This window comes from Lissotriton vulgaris, chromosome 1_1, assembly GCF_964263255.1.
Source record: "Lissotriton vulgaris chromosome 1_1, aLisVul1.2, whole genome shotgun sequence".
Taxonomy (NCBI): domain Eukaryota; kingdom Metazoa; phylum Chordata; class Amphibia; order Caudata; family Salamandridae; genus Lissotriton; species Lissotriton vulgaris.
The window spans coordinates 397,724,879-397,752,813 of NC_141685.1; the positions used below are offsets into that span (position 1 = coordinate 397,724,879).

At 42.1% G+C, this 27,935-nt stretch overlaps 1 protein-coding gene across 1 annotated transcript in view; it reads right to left on the reverse strand.

Moving 5' to 3' along the window:
* GLIS1 (GLIS family zinc finger 1) overlaps positions 1–27,935 on the reverse strand; it is a 1,492,284-nt gene that overhangs the window by 181,346 nt on the left and 1,283,003 nt on the right. The window contains exon 7 of the mRNA XM_086936198.1: positions 22,664–22,811. Within this exon, the coding sequence (XP_086792324.1) occupies positions 22,664–22,811 (148 nt within the window). The remainder of the gene's footprint in view (positions 1–22,663; positions 22,812–27,935) is intronic.

Consider the following 27,935-nt stretch of genomic DNA (forward strand, 5'->3'; position numbering starts at 1 on the left):
CGCCTGGTTAGTCAGAGTCAGTTACCACCAATACCAGTCAGTAAAAAATTGGGGGCACAGGATAACTTTGAAACAAGGCCTCTTCCTGCACCTCTGTTGGCTCTTTCCATACATTTCTTGCTTCTTTCTGCACCTTTCTAAGTCTTTCCGGACTTCTGTTGCCTCTTTCTGCATTTCTCTTGCTTCTTTCTGCTCTTTTCTTCCTCTTTCTTCACATGTCCTACCTCTGTAGGCATAGTTAGAAATTAGCATTTAAAAAACCTTCTACATTCACTGAAAAATCGTAGGTTTCAGGGACACTATAGTTAGAAATGATCATTTAAAAACCTTTGGAATTCACTGAAAAAACCGTCGGTTTCACAGACGTTATAGTTAGTTGGACATTTCACTTGTACAAAACCAGAGAAATTAGACCGTTATAGTTAGTTGAGCTAACTATAACTCGCGCCACCGCAATGCACTGCTGATGACGTCACATATTACATCATTCATGACATGGTCAGTGACATCACTGATGACATCTCAAATGACATCACTGATTACATCAACCACATTATAATCTGATACACCTCCTCACACCCTAATATAACCTTTGATACACCCACTCTAAAATACAGACTACTATTTTCAAAACCATAGACACACCAATATCAGTTAGTACATACCCACTCACTGATTTCTAGGTCTACACACACGTCCACTCATTCACCCATACAGTCACTTATACCTGCAGTCACTTATCAATACAGCACTATCATTTGCACTCCTACACCTGTACAGACACTCACACATAACCACTCATCCATAGAGTTACTCACACACCTAGTCAATCATGCAAAGAATCATTCACACTCTTAGTTTTATGGAGGGCTTTCCTAGCAAGAGAGGAATCGGGCCCTTAGTGTTTGCTCTTGCTTGATAGGAGCTGTCAAAGCTCATGCCAAGCGAAGGCAAACAGCTGTGTAACGGGGTGAGCACCATGCAACATAAGGAGACGGCCCTGGGGGGTCACGGCCCAGGGGCCATTAATGGCTCCAGGAGGTTGGGCCACATGGCCCCCCTCCTTTACTATTACAGGGACTGCCCTGGGAGGTGGTGGTTCACAGGGCTAGCAACAGCCAAGGAAGCCAGAGGAGGGAGCCTGTATGGACCCCCTCCACCATTTTACTATATTGGTCCGGCCTGCCATGGGGAGAGGGGACCCTCCCTTAAATCTATATTATAACACACCCCTGCGACCTGGCTCATTCAGGGGCTGAAATACAAACAAGCACAGGAGACTTTTTTTAAACACATTTTGTGTGAATTCATTAATCAGTTGGGAGTTTTGTTGTGAATATTTAAAAAAAAATGCTTTTGGGCCAGGCAAATTCCCCGGGGGACCGCAGCACCAGTCCTAGGAGGTCAGGGTATTCCTACCCTGCCCCCTTCTCTTTTTTTACATTTTTGTTTGAGACTCGGCTGAGCCTGAGTCCCAAGATGGCTGCCGACTCTTCCTGGTTTAAGTGTTGGCAGACAAACAGATCTCTACACGAGATCAGTAAGATTCGCAGAGGGCTCGTACTTCTCAATATACTCATTTATTTTTCCTTTACCATCGCCAAAACTCCTGAATAGATTTTCACCAAAATAAAAAAAAGGGTTCTTTCTGGACCAAGAGCTAGCTTTCTGCCAAATTTGAAGTAATTCCGTTTAGTGGTTCAGGCTGTAGTCGTGTGTAAAACCTCCACGGGAATTAACATGGGAAACACACATTTCATGGACCCAGCCCTTTTTCTTGGGCCCCACTTGAAGGGCCACCCTGTAACTTTCCATGCACAACTAGAATCAGGAGGGCACCTCTTTTGGAAACTTTCGTGAAGATTCATCAAACGGTGTTAAAGAACGCTTTTCCTATTGAAACTAGGTCCTAACTATAACTACCCACTGATGACCGGCAGTAGGTAACATATGAATACACACACACAAACACATATATGTGTGTGTTTGTATGTATATGTATATATATATATATATATATATATATATATATATATATATATATATATATATATATATATATATGTATATATAATATACATATATATATGTATATCCCTCAGCTGAGCGTTGCGAAGCAAAGCAGTTGCCTCACCCTTGCCTCTTACGGCGACGTTCTATGGCGGAATGGCAAGCCCCTGAACATCTGAACAAAATGCCGATCCTTTTGCCACAAAACAGCATACCGTAGACCGAATAAGTTGCAAAGCGGTGGTTCATTTCTGGCTTTTGACAAAACGTGTTTCGGGGAGAACCCCTTGATCACAAGTGGAAATGTCTCTGTTGTGTTCATTTAAATAAACAGTCATGTGGTTACAAAAACATAGTGAAAAGACTTAAACAAGTTACTTCACTCGAAATTACATTTCATGAAACAAAATTAAAGTGACAATCTCTGTGTATGTAACATAATTACATTGTTACAAATTGCAGTTGATTTGTAAATATTTGCAACTTTTGTAAAGTAGCTAGTTCGAAGGCTACAATAAAAATGTATTGTCCGCATGTCTTTAATACGATGCAGCATTCATTCTCAGAGGGTCCCGCCTTATTGAGACATATTTCTGCTATGTAGACTATGATTTGTCAACATAAATACCAAATGGTTCATGCCCCAGTGGGCATATCACAAATGTCTTTGTAAATAAATTCCTTTTAGATGGGTCCTACCCCCATAAAAATAGTTCTAGTTTGCAGACTATGCTGTATCCAAATCTTTTCTTTTTGATTACAATTGATGTACAGGACACAACAAGGTGGCTCAACGTATTATGCTGGGATTTTTACTGCTGAGAGTCTTTTTTCGGTTTTAGTAGCAATTAAATGTTGTATTGAACTTACACAAGATGGCGTTTGTTTGTTGTTGTGAGAAAGGCAGTGTCCAGGGTCGAAACGCGTTACTAACTAAGGAGCCAAGCTTTGACAATAAACTGCTCAGCACTTCGTGAACCCTTATGGGAGTATAAATATATATTTATTTCCTCCCAAAATATCAGCCTAAAACCATATTTTGGCTCCTATGTAGTATCTATATATCTATCTATATCAGTATCTATATATGCATCTTGCATCTTGTGGTTGAGTTGTAAACAAATAGAGTATACATGTCTTGTGGAAGAGTGTATACTCAAGACAGTTAGATGCCCACATTTTGCAAGCACCTGTTGAAGTTATTGAGTTGCATTGCATATTTTCCTTTAGGCATCTATCTGATGTTTGCATCCAATGATTGCACATGCGCAAATGCTTTGTGAATCAGTCCCAGCCTGTTTATCACAAAACTCTTTGTTCGCTTAGTTATGCCTTCGAGCGATGGGAGAAATCCAAAGTATGCTGAAAAACTGCTTGATTAGCTTCTATTGATTAATAGCATGTGCATGCATTGAAAACATCAAGTACAGAGCAGGCTTGGAAATAATGCCTGATTGTAAACTGAACTAAAGCAAAGTTTGTGCCGAAGCCATAAAAAACAGATTGTGTTTTTGGACAGAGGATGTGATTATAATGATCAAGATTATCACCTTCTCAAAAGATTTCATATAAATACAAAACTCTATACAGCACCGCTTGAGAGAAGAATTCTGATGAAAGAAATCCCATTTTATGAGGAGCAGTCTGTTTTTTGTATTTTTAAAACCATGGATCATTGTTTTAGCTGTTTTCATGGTCTAGTACATTTATTGTGAGTTTGAGGTCAAATTCTGATTCTAGGAAAATTCATAATGTGTTGGGAAAACTGCATGAGAAACTGAATTTCTTACAATTATTAACAACATAACTTTCTATAAAATCATTGGGTTGAAACAGGAAATTTCCCTCAGCAGGGTAAATATAGATGGGTCGCAAATTGTACTATTGGCATTTGCACAGCGCACAATGCATCATTTGTGTAGCATTGCAGCACTTTTGATAATCTGGGTTCGATTTACTAGATGTATGTGAGGTTTCTTTCATAGGCGAGGGTTTGACTTGAATGAGTAATGGGTCAATGTTCTTGGTTTTTGATGGATGATGCCTGCGGGTTAGTGCATTGGTGTGGGAGGCTGGATGGGTATTTTCAGTGTATCTATGGTGTGCGCTATGCATTGTGCACATACTACACCTCATGATGTTGGCCTGACCTGATCAAGGTGTGAACCTGATCCATTTGCATACGACTTTTCGGGCCTTAATGTGGCTGTCACTCTTCATTTTCCATTGGCCTTCTGTTGATCCGATTGCACATGCGTGGTGACTCTAGAGGATGCTTCAGTTGCACAAGACATCTGTATCTCGATCTAGGATGCCTCTCTTAGTGGGTACAGATTATATCTGCCTAGGGCGAGTTGGTGGGACACCATACTTTTAGTGGCATATGCAGTAGACATTGTTAGTGATAGCTGGCCACTGAGGCTTTGTTCTGATTTGTTCAAGTGATCCTGACTGGCTGTACATCTTTTTGCATCGGAGCTGCTTCACGGTTCCAGGAGTTCCAGAGATCGGTGAATGGTCTACATACTTCACAGGAGAATGGGAGACCATTGGCTGGTCTATATACTCCTCTTCTCCACCTGCCACTAATTCACCAGTACCACTCAGGGGTTGCCTCATGCAAAACTAACTCACAGAATAGAAATATTTGATATAATGGCAGTTGTATAAATACTTCTATTTTTTATTGCAGGTTCGGTGCACACTTGTGGCTGTTTGGGAACTGCTTCTGATTGTTGCTGGCCTGTGCACAAGCATGCACGAAGTGTTGCAACATGGCTTGGACTGAGCATTGACTCCACTTACGCCATGTTGAAGGTCTTCATCTTTGGACATCTTGCAATCTCTTTTGCTAATTTCGTGCTGTGTCACGGTTCTAGAAGAACAAGTTGAACAGCCTTGTATGATTGCACATACACCAGGTGAATCGTGTTGCAAAAAGTCTTTGTTTTAGAAAGTTTCCTATCTATACACCTCTATAAAAGACCTGTGCATTACATGGTTGTGGGTTAGAATCTCAGGAGGCCCATTTACCTTTTAATCCTTCTGAGGTCAATAAAATGAGTACCACGGAACTAGTCAACAATTGAGTACCACGGAACTAGTCAATAATGCACATCAAAGGCCAGAATTACAAAGAGTTCATGCTACCAGTGAAGCAATTCAAGTTGCTGTGCTGTATTGAACAGGAGAGAGCAGAACTGCTCCATATCTACCATGAAGTGCAACAGTTCTGCTGTCTCACTGTGCTGATGCACTTTTGACAGCTGATGTAGCGGAAATTACATATTGAATTATACTGAACTGTAGGGGTGTATTATAATCACATATGCGGAGCGCACCAGCATAGAATCCTTTGTCGTAATAACGCGAAGTGCTCGAATTGTGAAATGTATTAACTCAAAACGTGATGTATTTAAGCCATGGAAAACTAACATGGAAAAGTAACCTAAAAAGTGAACGTAACTAGCAGAAAACAGTAACGTGTTGTGAACTGACAATTATTCATGTACTAAATGTGTTTTAGTTGTGTCATGTTATATGTAGGTAAATGCATTAATTGAATGTGCCTTATTTCCCATGCAGTTCGTAAATGTTTCTGTGATGTTTGCTATGCTAGCTAAATCTTGAAGGCCTGAAACGCTGTTCCCTTAATTCTTGCTTTAGAATTAACAGTTGCATATCATGTGTGCTGGGTGCTGTAGAATTTGTTCTTTCTCAATTTTGTGTTGCAGGTGAAAGATGTGTTCTTGTTAGTTAGATTAATGTATTTGTATTATAGTCAGGCAAGGAGAGAAGCAGCTGTGTGGCTTGAATCGATAAAGTAAGGTCGTTCTGCTTCACACTGGAGAAGGCCTGGGAACCAAGGACAAATTGTTGTCAGAGAAGAACACCACTGTGCCATGGAAAACTAACTTTAGAACTGTACCCAGAGCAGATGGCGAGACCCAAAAGGAATCTTGGGAAGGATACCTGCAATAATGTGCTGTTGGAAGAAGGGAAAGTGCCCACGTCTTCTTCTGCCTTCGGAGAGAGTGCATCTTAGAGCAAGCTCTGTCTTGGTAGCTTTATGCTACATGACCCATTGATGGTGGAGAGACTTCTTAGGAAAACTCCACATGCTGACACATTTTATTCTTTTCCCAGGGATGCATAAGAAGGGATGTCACTTTAGTGTTAGTAGAGGGATAGATTAATGCTCTTTATTCGCCAGTCCTCGATGCAGGAAAACTTGGACTCATGTTTATTGATCCTCTGCATTCTGTTTGTTGAGCTAATTGTGTTGGTTATGATACATTGTCTCATTTGGATTCCTTAGATTTGGCTTTATGCTAATTCCAATGTATTTCTATACCCTTATATTGAGGTGTCTTTATGTTCAGTTATTTTTGGCTTTGTAATAAATCAAACTAACCTTATGTAGGTGTCTGTGGTTACAATGTGTCCAAAGGACTTCTTGTTAAAGTAATTGGCAATAATAATTAATTATCTCCCTTCTAAGCTTACACAGTACTAAAAATAACTATTTGGATTGTGTCTCTAAAACAGGCCCAGAATTTATGGATACGGCCCTATCACAGCAGTGCGCCAAAGCAGGTACCCTTGTGCATTGGTCAGCATAGTTTTTGTGCAGCAAAGAATCCTGGTAGGTGCACGATTTTGGAGCAAATCCCTGTGTGTGGTTGCATAGGAAATTCTATGCCCCACTCATGGTACACCGCGTTGATCCGAAGTAACGCAATTCAGTGCATGGGTCTGTGTTACTTTGGGTTACAATCCAACACAGATCACGATTTGCACTGGATTGCAAATCCCACCAGTAGACTTTGCACCTGGTTTGCATTAAAAAAAAGTAACGCAAAACAGACGCAAAGTCTTCATAAATGTAGGCCCTGTTACTCAGCACACAGATGCCAAGGGATAAACGTGCACTTTATCAAAATGCATGTGAATTAAGAGAGAAATAAATCTGTTCAAATGAATGCACAAAAGTTGAACTTTTGGAAGCAGGCATCCAGAAGACTTTGACTGACACAAGGAAACTGCAAATCAAAACAAAAAGCAATTTCAAAATTGATTAACATCAATATACCTGGTCAGTTGTGGAGATTAGCGTGTGTCTGTATTCAAAGTGAATGGAGCTCTAATTTAGACACAGAAAGGTTCTGCCAATACCACAGGTTAGTTCTGACAATCGCCTGCCCAGCAGATGACATTCAGTGAAGCTACGAAGAAAGCCAGGATGCAGCTTCTCCTAACCCGGGACATAGTAATCACTAGTGCAGTAGCTGCATTGGCACCAGTATCCTGAGACCTTTGGATCCACTGAACCCTGATTAATTCTGTATGTTGCTACCATAGCAGAAGTGAGTAGGCAATTTTCTTGCATACAATAGGTTTTCGGTACACTTTGTGTCCATCCTTTGGGAGCTCTGAAGTGACTGCAGCTCACACACTAAAGTATTCAGTGCTGTATGTAAGCTAGTCTCAGAGGATGAGGTATTGCAAGTCAACGGGCTGAAAGGAAACATGAACTCATCAATGTGCAAATCAGAGTTCACGAAGGAGCAACAAGAACACTTTTTGTCTCTTGGATGAACGTACGTCCTGATTTAAATTTTGACAGATTGGTACTCTATCACAAACATGACAAACATCCCAACCACTGTATTACAGGTGCACTATATCCTAATGCACTTGAATTAGGGCAGACAGGTTATCCGTCATGTTTTTAGTGGCGTTGCCATCCACCCAACTTTAAATCAGGCCTTGAATTCTTAGGGTTTGGCAGACAGATTTGGTGCAGGGGGGTGGTGGACTTTACATCTACCACCCTACCTTTAATCCAGCTGCCAAATTCAGAGTTGTCCGCCGGATCCATAGACGTTTCTATACATTGGCAGGAACCGCCGTCATGAAGGTTCCTGTCAATGTAGGAAAAGTTTGATGGACGGCTCCAACAAACATGACATCCGAAATTCCAATATTTTCAAAGCTTTTTATTTTTAAAAACCAAGTCTCCAATAGGGGATTTTGTTTTTTAAAAATAAACTAATGACCATCACACCGTTTGAGTTTTTTTTCATAGTGTGAGGGTCATTTATCTTTTTGTTACTGCCCTCCACCACCAGGATATACCTGACGGTGAAAACCCTGGTGGTGATTGAAAGTAAATAATAGCTACCCTACTGCCCACTCTAAATAAAGCAGATGGCTAGACGGCTTATTTGATTAAGAACTATACAATTTTGCAGATAATGGTCTTATTTATAGAAAAAATACTGCTCATTAAGGTAGGTGCTATTAATTCCAACCGGATGGTAATGTCAAGACTTAAGGCAATTACAAAAGAAAATAGCACAGTGTGTTGTGCTATCTGCCACTTATGTAGACACATGGCAGAAATGTGCCCCTTCAAATATAAGGAGCTTTGTGCTATCTATTTCGAGCCTCTATAACTAAAGTTGGATTAATAGACACAACATACATTTATAAGTTACAGGTCATAGGTAAACTTTTCCCACATTTTAGCTCATTTGCCCTCGAGGAAGTGCATAAATAAATAAAGCTTTGCTGTATTGTAAAATTTGTATAGAGCCTACTATCCCTATTTGGGGGTATGGACGCACTTGCCTACATGGGTAGCAAGGTATACCATGTAGAGTGTGAATTTGGAAGGATGCTGTTTTTCTTTTAACATGTGTGGGAAGGATTTTCATATCATGTGAGGTCCAGTTATCATTTTATGGGAAGCAAAGCCAGGAATAGTGATGGAGGAACAAATAATAGGAGAGACAGATGAGTGTGAGAAATTGGGTTGTTGGTTGAGGTGGGTGTGAGTCCTTCTGATGCAATAGCCACAAACCTTGTCAGAATAAATCACAAAATTATTTAAGTTAACCTTTGCTTAGCACTCCAGTTGCTTGACACAAAAGCAGTCAGGTTTAACTTAGAGACAAGGTGTAAAGTATTTATGCACCAATCAACCAGTAAAAACACCACACAAGAAAGATCCCATATCAGTTTAGAAATATAGAGTAAAACTAAATGAATAAAATGAGACTAAAACAACATAAATCCAATCAGTACAACAGAGATATGCCATTTCAAAGTTTTCGGAAAGTATAGCACCCAAAAGCTGAAGCCCCCTCTTATGGTTATCTGGTCACAGGGCAAAGTCATGAGTTACGGTTGACTGCAATTGAGTGTGGGATGGATACATGGACTCGGTTAGTCCTGCTGAATACATTACCTTCTCAAAGTACGGCACAAACAGTCCAGTTTGCAGTGGAGTAGGCCGTAACGAGCAGGGAGAGCCCCAGGGATGGCCATTCCTGTAGCGAGAAGATTCTGCTGGGCGTTATGGACGGTTGTTGCTGTAGCTTCACATTGGAGGTCATAGCCGGCTGTCAATGCAGTAGCGCAAAGAGCAGATCTCTCATTACCAGTCGTCACTGTCTGTTCATCTCTGGAGCTCACTTTAGAACAAAGAGTCAGGTCGACAAGAGCTTTGCGTTGGCCTATTCACAGTCACAGAGAAACTTCAAGATTTCACCTATTTCTTCAGAGGAGTGCACTGTGATGCCAACCACGCGTCCAGGACCTGAGGAGGTGGGGATCAGGGACTCACTCTAGCAGAGGACAGCAGGGCTTGGCAGATCCAATTGCAGCAGGTTAGCTGGGCAGTTGCTGTAAGATCTCTGGAGCTTGTTGCACCCCTGTAACTCAGACAGGAGGTAAGCCAACTAACTCATGGAGTAACGCTGCCTGGGATGAAGGGACTAGGTCAAGGTTTTCTTCTCAGAGAGCAGGGCAGGTCTCAAGCAGCTGGGTAGTCATCTTGGCAGCATGGTCATATTTTGATAACTGGTAACAGCTTTGAAGAGGAAGAAACTTTTGGAGTTTTCCCCCCACAGATGGTTTGGGAATTTTTCTACCACTCAGCCCTGGTCCCAGGATTTCTGGAGTCAGAAAAGGCTAGTGAAAAGTTCTTTGTGTGTCTGTTGAGCCAGCTCCTTTAAGTGTGAGTGGGGCTGTGCATAGCTCTGCCCCTCCCATCCTGTCAAGATGGGCTATCCTGCCAACACCCATTCCCAATTTGTGTCACTGGTTTGGAGGACAACAACTAGTCATGTATCCCAGGATACAGGCTGCAGGCACCAAATGGTTAGGACCAGTAAATGGCAACTTCCTAAGAGTGGAATGTTGTGAATTGTGACTGAAAATAAGACTGTACCAATAAAGTGGATTTTAAATTACAATTTTCAGGAGTCCAAACATGATATTACTACCTTTTCCCAAACCAACATTATCACTTGTTAAAGTAACAAGGCAACCCAATGTTATCCCCTGGGAAAGGTAGACCATGCAGTAGTGAAAAATGTATTTATGAATTTTTAATTCCAGTACATGTAAAACATAAAAGTACATGCCCAAGATTTTATATACACTGCACCCTGTCCTAAGAGCTGTTTAGGGCCTACCTTAGGGTTGCTTATCTGTATTCAAAAAGAAGTTTAGGAGTAGAAAAGGGGTATTTTTATAACGCTACTTGAGTGGACAGCACAAAATATTCTGCAAGCCCATTGGTAGCATTTATTTTACAGCCTTGGGGTGCATGTAGTACCACTTTACTGGAGGCTTACAAGTAAATGAAAGGTACAATTTGGGTGTAAGAAACTTTTACCATGTTCAGATGGATGAGCAGAAGCACCATAGCACTGGTTAGCAGCTGTAAAGGGCACGGTCTCCTAATAGCTAACAAAAACAGGTTTCTAAACACAGAAGGGGTGAAGGCAAAAAGTTTGGGGGTGACCCTGCGGAGAGGGCCAAGTCCAACAATGAGCAAATTATAATTGTAATAAACAGCTAAAAACATATAGCAGTTACACAGCACCAGCCTGGCAATAAGGGCAGCAGAATTACTGTGTTACTGTATACCAAAAATAGAGAGGGAATTTAAAGAAGGATGAGTAATCCATAAAGCAACTGGCGCCAGGCAGAGATGTTGGTGAATGAGTAAAAGATGTTAAAAGGGTAAGATCTGTAACTGGCGGCATAAGAAATAGCCACACATCATTTAATGTTGTTGTCATTATAATAATTATAATAATGATTACTATTGTTATTATTGATAATAACAATTAAAAGCTGGGGTACTGCCTACTGTTGAAGGAGTAAAGAAGTGGAGGAGCAGTCAAGACTGGCAACCTGAGCAGTAACAATATAGTCCACTAGGTTGAGTTTGAACATGTGGACAAGTTACCCATTCTTTTGCATGCCAGTCTTTTTTGTCTATGTGCACCAGTGCGTCACGAGATGGCAATGAATTCACTTTGAAGAGGGGTTGTCATGTTGTGTTCCGCCTCCAGGGTGGTTTTGCGGTAACCCTCTTCCATTGTGTCACCTACCCTGGAGGAGGATGGTGCCCCTAGTTCTTCCCCACATACCAGCAGGTCATGGAGAGACAAACCAGTGCCCTTCACGCACGACCCAATTGTAGACCAGCTAAAATCCAGCTTTCTTTTTAGTGGTATTTGCTTTTCCAATGCCAAAATTGAAATAAGGATTGTTTGTTGCTGGCAGTGGAAAGGGGCTGACACCATTTGCACGGAACAGGATCCCATGAAAGTACCGTCCAACTGCACACCCTCAATTTACGGCTCCTGCTTCAGGATCGGGTGTAACGGGTGATCGGCAAAGCATTGCCCCGCCTGCCACATGAAAAAAGTTACATATAACAGTTCAATATCTTCATGACTAATGGATTCTGTACTGACCTCATTATATTGGCCAGTGTTACTTCTTTGCTATTCACAAGCAGTGTTGTATGGCGTTTTAGATTCCAAATGAATTTTCCCGATTCATGCTCTTATATAGGTACAATCAATGTTGACCTTAGATAGGCAGATGAAATCAAGCCCTTATTTAGTCTTAGCCCATGCTACCCAAATACAGGCATGGTTACTTCCATCCGTTCATCAACGTCACAACAATTTCTTGGAATACCAAACTCTTAAGCTGTAAGGGACTTCCCATAGCCTGGATATTGATTTCTCCAAGAAACTAATTATTATGCATGAACAACTATAGGGGTTCATCCATGACGTTCATACGCACGACTTTACGTCAAAGCTGGCATTCCCAAACACCTTCAAGGTATAAATAGACCTTCACTTGCTATAGCAAAGTACGGTGGTTCGATGCAGTTCGACGGCCTACTTGCCCGACGCAGTTCGCTACAGCAAGTGCTGAAGGAAGCCGACTATCCAAGATGACGCACTGATCAGGAAGCTGCCCTCCTCTGCCGAGAAATCCAGCTCCAGTGTTTCTGACTCCCTTTGCGGAGTGTTGGGAAATCAAGTCCCGAGACAGAGATACCTACTTTATTCTAAGGTATGGAGCGGATTAGAAACTAGAGAAACCTTTGGCAATTCTTGGCAGAACTAAAAACTTATGCTAAACAATACTTACTTCTTCCCTCGTACTAGACCTAGGTTAGGTACCTTGGGGTAGGCGTATTTTAGAAGCACCAGTTGAGTATTTTAGCCTGTGTTATTTATGTATGTATTTTTATATGGCTTAGAAAAGTATTATTTTATAATACTATTCTCGCTGTACGCATTTTACTTTGCATTATACTTTGTATTCTGTCTAACTATTGTAGCAGTTCACCTCTCTGGCATGACAAAAAAGTCTGTTCAATAAACCTTTTATTGAAACGTCCTTCTCTCTATTTCTGTGCACCCTCTGTAGAAGAATGCACGATTGACTGAGTGAAATACTTATCTATTGTTTCCATGACTCTGAAGATATTTGTTCCAGTCCTAGGGAAACAAAGTTGTCATGTTTATGCAGTTGTCGAAACAAATCCCTTCTTGTGTATTCGAGAACGTTTCTAGTGACCTCTGAGCTAGAAGGCACTCACAATTAGGATTAGTATATTCGATAGAGACCTACTGACCTAAGTCCTACGTCATATCTATAGGATATATTATTCCAATGCGCAGAGCCTATTGGGAATATAGGAACTACACTACAGCAGTATTTAGGTGCAATCATGAATTTGTTGAAGTCACCATATTTACCATAAGCGAGAACATTTTGTTCCCACTACGTTGAACAATATTGGCACAGATGCACACATGTTGTACTCTTCTGCTGTATCAAGTATTACAAATAACTATTGATAGCAGGGTTGTTTTCTCACCCAGAGACCATGTTGAATGTGTGGGCTACACCTGAAGAGGTAAATTCCTTCACAAAATAGTCTTTCCATGGTGTGTTTTTTAGATTAGTACTGAAAGTACAATGAACAAGAGGGAAACATGAATGCCTTGGGCACTGGGTCACGTGGTCCCCCCTCATCATTATAAAATCATACATTTCTCTTGAAAATGTTTACACAACTCCAAAACCAAGGCCAAAGCCACAAAAAAAGAATATTCTGTACTTTCTCAGTGTGTTGCTTTTATGACTGCTAAAGACTGGTCCTATAAACACAACTGTTTGTGAATGTTTTGTATTTAAAAAAATATCTGGCAGAGTTACGTTCCCATGTATTACATAAATACCTACAGATCAATCCCCATACATGACACATGCTAAAAACTCAACTAATTGACAATTTTGCTTACAGTTGGGAGAACGTAAAATTGTTACCATATTATCGAAGCCTGCTGCTTTATTCGCCTAAAGGATTTAGAGGTATTGTATCCATACTAGGCCATGTGCACAAAATTATTCTTTCTCATCACATAGCTGCAGGTATTTCTGTAAAAGAGACAAGCACTGGCAAACTCAACACGACAGGTGTTGTCTGCCAGCCTTTTGGCTTTTTTAATGCTTGCTTGATTTTTTTGATGGTTTTTGTAAAACTTGTTGTAGGAGAGTAGGGTCTGCTTTCCTATGGTCACCCCACTTTTTGCTTTTTGCTTCACTGGTTTTCGACTTAATGTGGCTGTGAGCCTGCTAATCAGACCCACAGCCCAGCTGCTCTCTCTCTAAATTCACTACAATGTCCCTTAGGTGCATTACCAATTGGATACTGGGTCACCTTATGAGTCCCTGTACAGTGTACTATAGGTACCCAGGGCATAGGTGCATCCAAAGCCTACCAGGGGCTGCAGCATGTATTATGCCACCCCTGGTTGGCCATTCACATTGACACAACTGTCTGATCACTCAGCTGGGGCAAGGTTGTGTAATCATCCCTTGCTTAGATATAGTATACCTATATCTAACCTTATATCTAGACACATATACACCTAAAAGTCACTCCTATGGCAGGCCTTACAAATCCTGGAGGCAGAGTGCTTGGTTTTATGTGAGATGGTGCTCTAGCATGAGCTGAGCCTGTCTGCAGCTTTCGGAACCATGTCCGTATAGCTGTTCTAGGATTTTGCCATACCATATACTCTTAAGTGCATTATGAACCTGGCGGTTAAATGCTAACTCTGGTTTGGCTCTATCTAAACATGTCGAGTAAAGTGTCATACGATTTGGAATACTACCCCCTCGCCAGTTCTGGCGACGGGGGTAGCATTCCACCCTTCTAGAGGGAGAAGACATGTTGTTCCTACTATTCCCGGTTAAAGTTAACCAGAGCCTCAGCATCACAAAATGGATGCTGCTGCCACAGACACAAGTCTAACCTCCTGCTGCTGGGAGTCCTTCCAGCAAGGGAGGCTTGGACAATAGGTTTCCTGCCTTGGGAGGTGCTAGCACCACCCCAGACAGGATTTTGTGTTTTGGGACAGGGAGGGCTGAAAGGATTGAGACACTGCCTGGGGCACACAAGGTGTCTCATGCATAGGATAGTTCAAACCGGTGCTGGGGCACTCCAGCCCCAGCTCTGGCGCGAAACTGGACAAAGGGAAAGGGGTGTAACCACCCCCTTCCCTGGTCCCACCCATAGGAGGGACTTAGCAGGTAATCCGGCCCCTAAGATTGGTATATAGGTAGGAGCTAAGTCTAGAGACTTTAGATTATCCTGACTGAAACTCTGAAACGAAACTCTGGACCTTCGACGATCTACTTGAAGAAGACAACGGAATAATCTCCTTTGTGGTCAAGGAGTGACCACCCTGCACAAGCAGGCACCATCCAGCGATCAACGACTTGCTTTGCCGCCGCCTCGCGCTGGAGCCCAAGCCCAGAGCCTGACAAGAACTGGATTCCCAAACATCCAACAGCCCGATCCACAGTCCCTGCAAAGCTGAGACCCGTGGAGGCGACGAGAGACGTGGGACCGGCCATCTTGAAAAGTAAGCGACCTGCTAACTGTGCAGCCCCCGAGGCCTCCGTGAAGCTGTGCAGTGGGGATTGAGAAGCCCATGCCCCGAGCAGCATCTGCACCAAAGATCAGCCCTGCACCCTCCATGAGTTCTGCGTGGGGCCCTTTTGCATTTTCCTGCTCAACGTGTCTGCCCGGTCACTTGCCCGTTGGCTAGTGGCCATCTTGGCAATGATCCTTCAAAACTACACCACTGGTCTGGTTGCTCCAGACTGGCCCTTGCTTCCCTCAAAAGAAGCAGCCCCTCAGACCTTGCTGGTCTGAGTAAGAAGCCTACATCGTATCCTGCTTAGGTTGCTTTTGCCAAGGCTTGTTGACTCCAATCCTGAAGCCGACACCGCCAACAGCGAGAGCCTTTATGGGACAGTCCGTGCCTGACTCCTGGTTGTCGTCGACGCCTCCTGGTCCATGTGGCTGCAGAGACAAGCTTCCCATCAGCACCTGATTGCTTCGCGACATTGCCTGATTCCTTCCTGGTTCCATCCTGGTCACTGGCTAGTGACCCAGACTCTGTCCCCTCTGCTTTCAGGTCTTCTACATCTTCAATCCACCTTTGGATTCACCCGGCCTTTTCTCTCCTGCCACCTGCAGGATCTTTTCTCCAAGGCTCCATAGAACTCGGCGAAGAAACCCGACACACTTTGGGACCTATGCACCCGCTTCCTGTGGGTTAGGTAACGCGAGTACTGCGGTGCTCCTGTAAAGAGTAACTCTCCTAGTGTCCTAGGTTCAAGTGGTTAAGTTCTAGTCCAGTCGGAAGACTCCCAAGCCTTTAACTTTCCATTTTTACGCACCCATTGACTTCTATGTGTGCACATGTGTGCCTTTAGACTCTGCACACGCATCCCGTGGGCCTCCTGCTCCCTAACCATTGTTATTCCAGTGTAGCCCCAGCGTTTGCCAAGGCCCTAGGCCTTACCATTGTTCGTGATGTGGTACTTATACCATTTTTTTAGTATATGGTTTAGCGGGCCACCCGGCCCTATCCATATTTGTGCAACTTTTGTATGTTATATTAAGTTACTTGTTATGCGCTTGTGTTTCTGTGCTCATAAAGAGTTCAGGGGATTGCTTTAGAAATAAATACATATATATTTTGAATATATATCCTGTGTGGTGTCCTTTCATTTGGTATTAAAGAGATTGCATATTGTAAAACAGCTGGCTTCACATGCCCTCTTGAGTTTAGCCTAGGACTGCTTTGCCCATGCTACCCCTAGGATAGCTGGTCTATAGGGTTGACTTTACAACCATCACCATAAGGGTTGTTTGGACTGGAGCAAGGTGCTCACTAGAATAGTGAACATCATATTATTATTATTATTATAATTAAGTTTCTAAAGCGCTCAGCTACCCGTAGGTTTCCCGGCGCTAAAACCAAAAGGTGAGGGGGGAAAGTCAGAAGAGAACTATTAGATGTTGAATAGCCAGGTTTTTACCTGTCTGCGGAACCTAAGGTAGTTGGATTCAGTTCGTGTCTGATGGGGGAGAGAGTTCCAGAGTGAGGGGGCCAGCCAGGCAAAAGATCGGCCACCCATTCTGGCTTTTTTAATTCTAGGAACTGAAAGTAAGTGTTGGTTAGAAGATCGTAAATTGCGAGGGGGATGGTATAGTTGTGCCAAGGGGTTGAGATAAGGTGGAGCTAGACCAGAATTTATTCTGTGAATGATGCAAAGGGCCTTAAATTTTGTCCGATTTTCAATTCGGAGCCAGTGCAGGGAGCGAAGGGCATTGGAGGTTGAGGAAATGTTAGGTAATTTGCAGAGGAGTCGCACAGCCATGTTCTGGACTGTCTGTAATTTACGCGTCACCTCTTTACTGGCTCCCAGAAGAAGGATGTTCCCGTAGTCCAGTCTCGAGGTGATAAGGGCCTGGATCACAGTTTTCTGAGTGTCCAATGGAAGCATCCAAATGATTTTTCGCAACCATTTGATGATAGTGATGCAAGTGGATGAAGTTTTGACCACATGGTTCTTCATAGATAGTTGATCGTCAAAAATGACACCGAGGTTGCGAGCTGTTTTGGATGGGGTAGGTAAAGGGCCCATTTGAACAGGCCATTGCCGAGGTCCCCATAAGGTGGTGTTGTGACCGAACAGAAGAACCTCTGTTTTTCCCCCGTTTAGTTGCAGTTTATTGTCCAACATCCAGGCTGCGATGTTGCTCAGTCCTGTACAGAGGGAAGAGGAGGGGGAGTGAGAGTCAGAGGAAAGGGAGTAGATAACCTGGGTATCATTGGCGTACGAGTAAATAGTGAGCCCAGATTGCTCAGCAATAGTAGCCAAAGGTCTGACGTACAAATTGAATAGCAAGGGACTCAAGATGGAACCCTGCGGCACCCCGTACGCCGATGTGAAGGTTTGAGAAGCAGAGGACGAGGAGAAAACTTGAAAGGTGCGATCTGAAAGAAAGCTAACAAACCAGTTGAGAGCTGTGCCGATGATCCCAGATGATCTGAGGGCATTGATAAGGATGGGATGGGAAACCGTATCAAATGCGGCACTCAGATCAAGTAAAATGAGTGCCACGGTTTCCCCCTTATCAACTCGGCATCGGATGTTTTCGGAGACCCCTAGCAGAGTGGATTCAGTCGAGAAGCCACGTCTGAACCCGGATTGAGATGGATGTAATAATCCACTTGCTTCAACGTGGGTTGACAGTTGGGAGTTGATGTGTTTTTCCATGATTTTAGAAAGCACCGGAAGAAGTGAGATTGGGCGAAAATTAGATGGAATGCTAGGGTCTGCATTAGTCTTTTTTAACAGGGGCAATATCATTGCATGTTTCCAAGCAGGGGGTACTGAAGCTGTTTTAAGGGAGGTATTGAGAAGATCTACAATAAGTGCAAGAGATGAATGATCCAGTCTGTTTAGTATATGGGGAGGAAGGGGGTCCAGTGGAGAACCGGATTTAATTTTGCAAATAATGTCAGAGAGAGTCATAATGTTAAATGGCTCCCACGTATCGATCGAGAGAGAGGCAGGAGAACTGGTTTCTCGGGGAATTCTGGAATCACAGATGATCATAGGTTCAGGGGGAGTGGAAGGGATTAGTTGACCTGAAGTAAGAGACAGGTCATCTAGTGTCAGCTGTTCAGAAAGTGGGATAGGGGCGGGTAAGTAAGACAGCGAGGGAGAGGGGACAGGTTTCTCAAAATTGGAGTAGATGGTATCTATTTTGGCTATAAAAAATTCGGCCAATGAATTACATTGTGCAGTATCTAAGCATGGTGGTTTAGGTTGACATAATGCACCTGATAGACTCTGTACTACCTTAAAGAGAGCTTTAGGGCGGTTTTGTGCTTCGAGGATGGTTATGTTAACCTGTTCAACTTTAGCATTTTTGCATAAAGAGTGGTATTTAGATAGAGCAGCTTTGTAGATTTGCTTGGAACCTGGATCGTATTTTATTCATATATCAGGCCAACTTCTCACACTTGTTTTTTGAAGAGCTACCAAGGTTGTCACCAATATTAAAAAAATAAACATTGGATAAGAGCAAACATATTGTTGTGCCTCATATAGCACACTTTTTCAGAGTACTTCATGGAACTTCTCTGTGAAAGAGCAGCACGATGTCTGGAGAAAACAACCGAAGTAGACGCTGATCAAGCAGCAGAATGGTGCCATACACGCACTGAATTAAGAAATTCGGCCAAAACAGCCAAAAAGGTGCAAGAATATGCTCATCCATATGAGTAATGCCCAAAATCCTTAGGAGCCCACGCTGGCCCTATCAGTGACGGTGCAGACACCGACTGTTAGATTTATGTGCTCACATTTATTTCCTAACGAAGACCCCAACATGAGGCAAGAATAACCCTTCCACTTCCATAGGGGTCGAAACGTAGACCACACCAACCCAGCACACCATAGGACTAAATACAATGGATTTGTCAAACCTATGTGTGATGTGATTAGGGAACATGTGTACTAGTTTAAGTGTAAAGGCCTACAGATTTTAATGTGATGCTATCAATGTCACACCACCTTTACCCAGTCCCTCACAAACCCGATCACATCCCTTCCTTCCTTCACTGAGAGCACTATCGCTGTGATGTTTTGAAAACTGTGTCTACATACCTTAAAAAAGAAACAAGTTACCTGTGTGATGTAGCAATTCACAATGAACACGTTTGAGAACAAATAAATACAATTATATTTTGAATATTGTAAGCTTTATTGTTCAATCTGTTTAAAAATGCATAAAGTTATATATATATGTGGTGAACGTTTTTTCATGTAAAAAGAGTTGAACATTTAGAAATAACTAAAAACTCGGACCAACTTTTCTTTTGTACTGTACTTAATCACCCAGGTCCCGATTTTCTTTGGGTTTACCCCGTCTAAACTCAAAACTGGAGAAAACGATGAGCCAGGATGCTGGCTGCAAGAACATGTAAACCAAAAACTTTGGGCCTCAGGGAATTCATGCTACAGAACACGTTTGATTCAAATAAGGTAAAGAAACCCATCACTAGAAGATCAAATAAAAAGCATCCATTCTTTGTCAACACACAAAACTAATATGTATAGTGCCTGCTTATAAAAAGCTCAGTCTTGTTCCACCTTTCGCTGAATCTCCCACCCCCAGCTAAACAGCAAATAAGATATCTGGCTATCCTGGTAACATCACCCTCTGTGTTCCCCTTCCCAGGGTGTGGGCTGGTAAAAGATATAGCACTTATTAGCAGCTTTTCAGAGCAAGAGACCTGTAGCAGTGAGGGACCGCTAGGGGCCAGATGTACGACCCTTACATTTTGCGACTCGCAAATTGTGTTGCTTTGTGACTCGCAAAATGCAATACAACAGTGTCACAGACACTGTTAACAATTCCTAATGGGGTGTCAAATTGCATGCCTTATCAATTTTCATTAGGCAAGCTCAATTTGTGACTCATTGGGAATGGCTAGCACTCCCAGGGACGGTGGCCTGTTGGGGTCAGCAGACCACCAGTCTGGGACTGCTTTTCAAATAAAGCAGTTTTTTTTTAAATGCAGCCTGTTTTTTTTTTTTTAAGGAAAACATGATGCATTTAAAAGAGAAAAATTAAACTTTTCAGTATTATTTTTAAGGGCAGACCACTGCCTGCTCTTAAAAAATATTTTCTCACACACTCACAAAGGGGAAGAGGTCCCCTGGAGACCCCTTCCCGTTTGCGAGTGGTTTACCACCTACTTGAAGAAGGTGGTAAACTGCAGGTGTTTTGAGGCTGCAAATATGTCGCTAAACAATAGTACATGGCAGTGAGTCTTGCTATTAAGGGTCACCTCTTGCCAATAGCAAGAGTTCCAAATGCTATTTTGCGAGTCAGTGACTCGTAAAATAGCGTTTGCACATGCCAAGACCCGTTTTTGCAGTTGCAAACGGGCCAATCTCCCGTTTGCGAGTGCAAAAAAGGGTTGTACATCAGGCACTAGGTCTCTAAAGATCCACAGAAGGGAAGTGAATTCAGTGGAAGATATCAGACCAGCAGCATCTCTCACTCCTCCCCTTCCTTTAAGGCACAAGGGTGTTAGGGGAAGAGAAAAGAGGGGAGCTGCAGTAAGCGTCTCTTACTCCACACCTTTCCTCGAGGCAGAAGGGCAGTAGGGGAAGAGAGAAGATGAGAGCAGCAACAAGTATCTCTCACTCCTCCCCCTCCACTCGAGGCACAGGGGTGCTCAGGAAAGAGAGAAGAGGGGAGCAGCAGCAAGCATCTCTCACTCCTCCCCTTCCCAGAGGTACAGGGATATTAGAGGAAGAGAGACGAAGGGAGCAGCAGCAGGGGCGGCCTTAGGCATGTGCAAGCTGTGCACCTGCACAGGGCCACCAAACCCCAGGGGCCACCACGCCAATATATATCCTTAATATAGTAATCCTCTGAGGATGGATACATATTTGCGTGGCGGCCCCTGGCAGGGATTTGGTGGCCTCCGGCTCTGTTCCACTTCCAAACACCCACATCCCCCCCCTCTTCACTGGCCTCCACGCCTGCGTTCCTCCAGGGGGCCCCTACCTACGCTCCCTGCCCAGGGCCACCATGAGCCTAGAACCGCACCCTGGCAGCAGCAAGCATCTCTCACTCCTCCCCTTTCCTCGATGCACAAGGGCAGTACGGGAAGAGAGAAGAGGGGAGCAGCAGCAAGCACCTCTCACTCCTCCCCCTTCCCTCGAGGCACAGGGGTGCTCATGAAAGAGACAGGAGGGGAGCAGCAGCAAGCATCTATCCACTACTTCATTGTGGTCTCTTCAGACCTGGAAGAATGTAGAGGAGGTGTATGCAGAAGCAGCTCTTCTCAAGCACTTTCATCGGATCTCTTTTCCTCATATTTAAAAATTGACAATTGTTTTAAACTTAATCTGCAATTCAACCAGAGATCAAAATGAGCTTGTGGAATGACCTTGCAAGAGAGAGTAGGTAGAGTCATATGGCAGAGCACTGAGTTAAAGAAGAACTGCAAATAGGAAGAACAACTTGGAAAGTACCTTACTTGCCAAAGTAACTAACTTGAGAACTCTGAAAGAGGAAGAAATGATACGATTCAAAGACTTGGGCGGTTATATCTTTTCAAGACCACTGAATTATTGTGTATAGTTTCAGATTTTATGCAATTACAATTGAAGGTCTTGTGAGTACAAAAAATAGGGCAATACAACAACTGACGACAATATTGACGCATCATAACTCAATGCAAAAACACTAGACTGTGAAAATCGTTTAATTAAGAAATATGTTTTCAGGGTTATAGTAACTAATAACGCCGACCAGTTCTGAGCAAGTAATTCCGAAAGTATCAAAATTGCTGCACAGTGCAAGCATGTATCTTATTCCTCGTTCAAGAATATAGACTTGAAAGACTTCGGTTCAACTCAATGCCTGTCTGTGTCGCTCCTTTACGTGAAGGTGGGTCTAGGGCCCACGATCTGGAGCTTTCCCACATCCTACAAGCTACCTTTGCCCTGGCCGTTATAAGGCCCAAATGATAACGCCTCCAGATACCGAGAGCATGCTGAAAACTTCTTTTACGCCCGTACACGTGCAAACACGAACAAGCACATCCGCACACTAAAACTGTCACGGGCACGTGTGAGAAACATGGGTTCCAAATGTCAGTGTTCCTATTGATGACAAATGTATGTATAATGTTCGTGTGAAGTATTAATCAAATAAAAATATAAAAAATATGACACAATTATGTATTTTATGCTACATTTATATTTAAAATCTTGCATTTATACTATTAATGCAAACCTCATATTTTATACATTGGAATTTATTAAGAGCAAAGCCTAAACTGAAAATGAATGGCCACCAATGCATTTGTGATCAGCAGTGCCTATAGCGGCGGCAGTGGTGAAGTGCATTTCGGATACATACCCCTCCCTGATGTTCTCCACTGTAGAGAGTGGTGATAGGTGGTGATGCGGACTGGTCAGAGAGGACTCCAGGCTGGGGTGCCTTGTGGACAAGTCCAGAGTGGGTGGCATGAGTCCATTGTGGGCGGAACCAGAGCCAGTGTACATGCCTGAGAGACAACACACAACATTGCAAGCCATATGAGCAACCTCATAATAAATACAAATTCTGCAAACACATTACCATTCCATAAAAGCACATGTCTGACAGAAAACAAGTTATTTTTGTTAGATAACATTCTGTTCCCTATCTGATTATGGATTCAAAACACATGGTAATGTTTTCGAACATTTCCTTTATTTGATGGCCAGAACGTACTCACAATTTGTTCTTAGGCGATGGGTTTTTATTCTGGCGGATCCAGCAGAATAAAGAAATTCGGCGTGACCCGAAGCACTGAGGATGCACACCCATGATTGCTTTGAATTATTTGTGAAAAGACATACATTTGCAGAAAAACATACACTCGTTTATTTATGTTCGCTGAGTGACTGGCAATATTATCTCAGTGTTAACATACCAAGATTGTCAGTGAGTACTCTTACTGAAAAACCTACTGAGATTACATCACTTAAAACTTTGCGTTGTGTATATAATCCACAGTTATAGAATTGGAAAGCAGTTTGATTTGATGCACCTGTTGTCTACCTTGAAGCAGTTGTGTAGATAGAAACTGGCAAAGAAAGTAATCTGCGTCGAAAGTCATCATTCTAGCACGTCATACAAAAGTTGCTTTATTTCAGGCAGAGCACTATTGCAGCCTATGTAGTGCTTAATTTGAGCCGGTTGTTTCCAGTGCTCGGGACTCAATTGCCGGAACCTGCACTTATGACAGATGCCACATGGTGGCGCTGTTTGTGTAATTTAAAGATGAGCAGAAACATATTTGTTTGTTAATTCAATATACATTTAAAACAACTAATACATGCCACCCAAGCATTTCTTAAAGCTTTGGCGGCATTGAACTGTCTGAATCGTCACACTTGTAACAGTGTGATCGTTTGTAGTAGGTTAAGTACAGTGGCAATGTGTGGTGTAAACTGTGGTGGCCTCCTGACAAGTGCTCAGCCCTTTTTTTTGTAAAAACAAATTAAGCACTGATTTGGTTTCCCAAAACAGTGGGACCGCAGTCTTGTTGCTGCCCACTGGAGTATGAGGCCAAAGTCACAAGTGGGGCAGATGGGGTTAAGGAATTAACCACACCAAGTAAATACTACAGAGTGAGGTATTTGCCAGATATTTAGCAGAGGTCGGGTACATTAAGCGGGCCATACCAATCATAATTGTTTCATTAGACGTAATCCCTGAAATAAGAGTCAAAATCCTCAAGCAATGCAGGGTCCAACGGTGAGGCTAGTGAGGGTTCTTCAAAGTTGATATGTCATTGTCAAGCTCCTGCTGATGGCTTTAGTTTAGGTACCAAAAGCTGTTTTTTTGATTCTCTAGAGCAGGCAAACAGGAGGCCAGCCACCTGACCCTTGTAGACAGTTCTAGTCTCTGGGTTCCAGGCAGAGTCACGTCTCCTTGAGTCCTTGTCTTCCAGCAAGAATTGGGAGCTCATGAATTTATTTCTTAAAGAAAATTGCCTTCTTCTTCAGAGGCGAAGTCTTTTCAGGTAAAGGAATGTTTTGAGGAGTGGTGTAAGGATCCACTCTTATCCTGTGCCCTAGCCAGTTGTAGATTTTCCAGATACCTAAAGCAAACAGAAAAAGACTTGTCCTTCATTGCACCATAGTTCCTAATGAACTGAGCGTGCCGACTAGGATTGAAGAGGACTTCTGGAGGGATGTGAAATGTATGCCAGAAGACATCCCTGCCAGTTTTATGAGAATCCCATCTGTAAAAGGGATTGTTGATAATTTCCAGCAAATAGGGTTTATTATCACTAAAAAGTAAAAGATTGCATAATCTTTGCTTCAAATCAAGTTCATAAAAATCAAAAGAACACTATTTACCACAAAGAAAACAGAAAATGTGGAGAATAATGTTACAAGCCAAGGACTCCTACAAGTGTATGAATTGTTGACTCTTACATACCCCAGTAATTCACATGGAGAAGTCCAAGCAGATCAGCCTTCTATTCTTAAGAGTGAGACAAGGATACTTTGCAGGAACCTTTGTTCTTTTAAAGGAGACCCAAATGTCTGGTTGGGATTCCTTAAAATAGGCCAATACACCCAACATCAAACGCCAACACACCAACCATTACACATGCATAACCCACTTCACACACCAAAATGCACACCACCATACACCAACACACTCACTGTCACATGCCAGCAAGCTTACTGTCATACTTCAACGCACATACTGTCACACATTCCTTGCCTACCGCACATATCCACAAAACCCTATCATGGATTAACCCAAACACAACCTTAAAGCCACAAAACTTACATCATACAACAACACATCCACCATCAGATGGCAACACAAGCAACATAATAGGGCAACACACTCAATCATACCTCTATAGAACAAACCATACTTCAATATAATCAACATCACACACCAAAACACTCACCACCTGTCAAAATGCATACTTAGAGAGTTAGGAAGAGTCAGTCAAGTATCCCTGTGTCACACATTTTAAAACATAACCATTTACATGGATTTTCTGAGGAAAGATCCCCGCAGAAAGACAGCGAGAGACTGTGGGTTGAAGACTCTGGAAGCCAGGGAAAACTTGGAGGGTTTTGTTTGCCAGATATGGTGTGTATTTGGGAGGCAAAAGGTCGTCACCAGGGCCTCATTGGTCCTGTACATATAACCTGTGTGGTTGTGGTTAGGTCCGCATTTTCATGAAAATAGAAATTACTTAAAGAAGTGAATCAGTTTAATAGTTATAGAGAAACTAGTTTTTAAAAAACACTTTCCCTCTGGGAAAGAAGAGGGTATATTATAGTGATATTTGGATTATTAAGATAGGAAGGTCTGCAAACCTGGGTTCGCCAACCTCCCTTAAGCCTAACATTTAAGAAATATTCAAACCTGATTATACAAGGGAGCACTTTCTCCAGAACATCAATTAAGACCCACAGATCCAAATTTAAAACTGGTTTCATAGAAATGCAGCTCGGCGACGTGGTCCCCAAGTCATGACAAATAAAATAAAGTGAAAAAAGGCAAAAGACCCCTCGTCACCATGCCTACCCCACAGAACAAATATTTTAAAAAGTGTATTTTCTTGTGAGGTTTGTCGATTCTGCTGGCGGATTCTAGGGTCCAAGCGAGGCCCGAGGTCCATGGAATCTAGTCACATGATGTCATTTTAGATGTTATTAAGTCATCAATTATGTCAAAAGCAGTATATGACGATTATTCATAGTTGATGAATTCTAATGTTTTTTTAGGTTTTGTTTTGCATAATAGAACTTTAACTGCCTTTTTCAATTAATTTCTAAGGTTATTTAAATCATATGTTAAAGCATTACAACCAAAGCTAACCATACCGTCCTTTTTTCAGGGAATGCTTCCATTAAAGAGAGATTTTTGTTTTCTTAAAAATGTTGGCACTGTTCGATGGGCCCGTACAAAACATTCCAGTAAAAAGGTTAATCTACTTTGGGTTCCAGAAGGCAAGTTTTGTGCAGATCTGTGGCTTTTCCCATTTTACTTCCTTTTGAAATTGAACTTGAACTTGTAGATATGCAATTAGTGTGCAGATAACACACCATGACAACAATGTTCTAAAATGTCACAGATGAAAGTAATCTGCTATGTGTCAACTTGTCTTTTGTGTGGCCAACTATAGATTAGACAGACAGATAGATAGATAGATAGATAGATAGATAGATAGATAGATAGATAGATAGATAGATAGATAGATAGATAGATAGATAGATGGATAGATAGATAATGTATGTGTGTCTGACTGTTAAGTCTGCTTGTCCAACCAGTGATCTGCATTAAATGGTTAACAAATTAATGTGTTTTTTTCTGTATTCATCATTTCACTTTGGAAACCAGCCAAGTACATATTGAACCAATTTAAAACGAAACATGGGAAAAGAAATCAATTTAACAAAATGATCGCAGTGCGCTGTCAGAAAATCACACCCTCGAAAACTGCAAAATTGCGAAGCAAACGTGCTAACCATCCATCCAAGGCTAGAGGTCACCATGCACAATTGGAATTGCGAAAATGCTGCTAATGAGGCGGAGTGAAGATCGTTTGTGAGCTGCAATGACTGTGATGCACGCGGGAGCCACAATAGGATTGGACTGCACAGGGTTCACGGTACATGATACTTTTTTTTATTAAGAAAATGATGTTAATTGATAAAAAAATGTCATCCCTAACTTTGCCACATCGTCAATGTGAACATAATTGGACTAAATGGGTATCAAACCCAAAACACAGGCTTAATATGTTATGGGTACTGTGAGCAGTGGAGTAAAGCTCTATTGCATGCAGTTGAACACAAATCCAAACCTTAATATATATGTGTTTTATTCAGATGCAAAGCCATAGCAAACCTGAATTGTGCTTGTGTGCCCAAAATGTGCTAGTGTAGATATATCTCATTGACCAAATGTGCTGGCCATCAAGGAACATCAAGGAACAAGTAAAACAAAACCTGTGATTTTGCATTTGGGACACCAGAAGTAAGTCAAGTTAAATACTTTGCAGTGAAATGGCTAAGAGAAGAGGGAATGGAGAGCACCGATGTGACTTTGTTTTAGGCCATTATGTGCCAGATACAATAGTGTGAGTCTTGGTTGCTGCTCTTTTCTCCACAGACAATATATAATCTTGAACAATAATATGGAGGTGATTAGCAATGGTGGTGACTCACTAATGACGTTCACTTGAATTAATCCCTGATGAAGTCCTCATATGGGTCAAAACGAGTTGACTGGACTGTGGAAAGTGGGAAGTCAAATTGAAGAATACATTCATACATTTTTATACATACAAAGATTGTGACTGGAATTTATTTGGTGGATCCTTCAAGAACTGGAACGCTCCTACAACATTAAAAACTGTTGATTTTGAAATGTAAATAATTCTGATTTGATAATGTGATTAAGAACTTATGGAATTTTGAGTGCTTCTCTTCATTTTTGTACTGTTTCCAGATTTGTTCCTTGCAGGGGTTCTATGACAGTTGAACCCTGGGAGTTAAACACCATATATTATTTGAGATTTTAATATGTGCATTGGGTTAGTATTATTGCTGCCAAATTTGATTTTTACATTGACGAAGTTTGTGCCATGAGTGCAGTAATA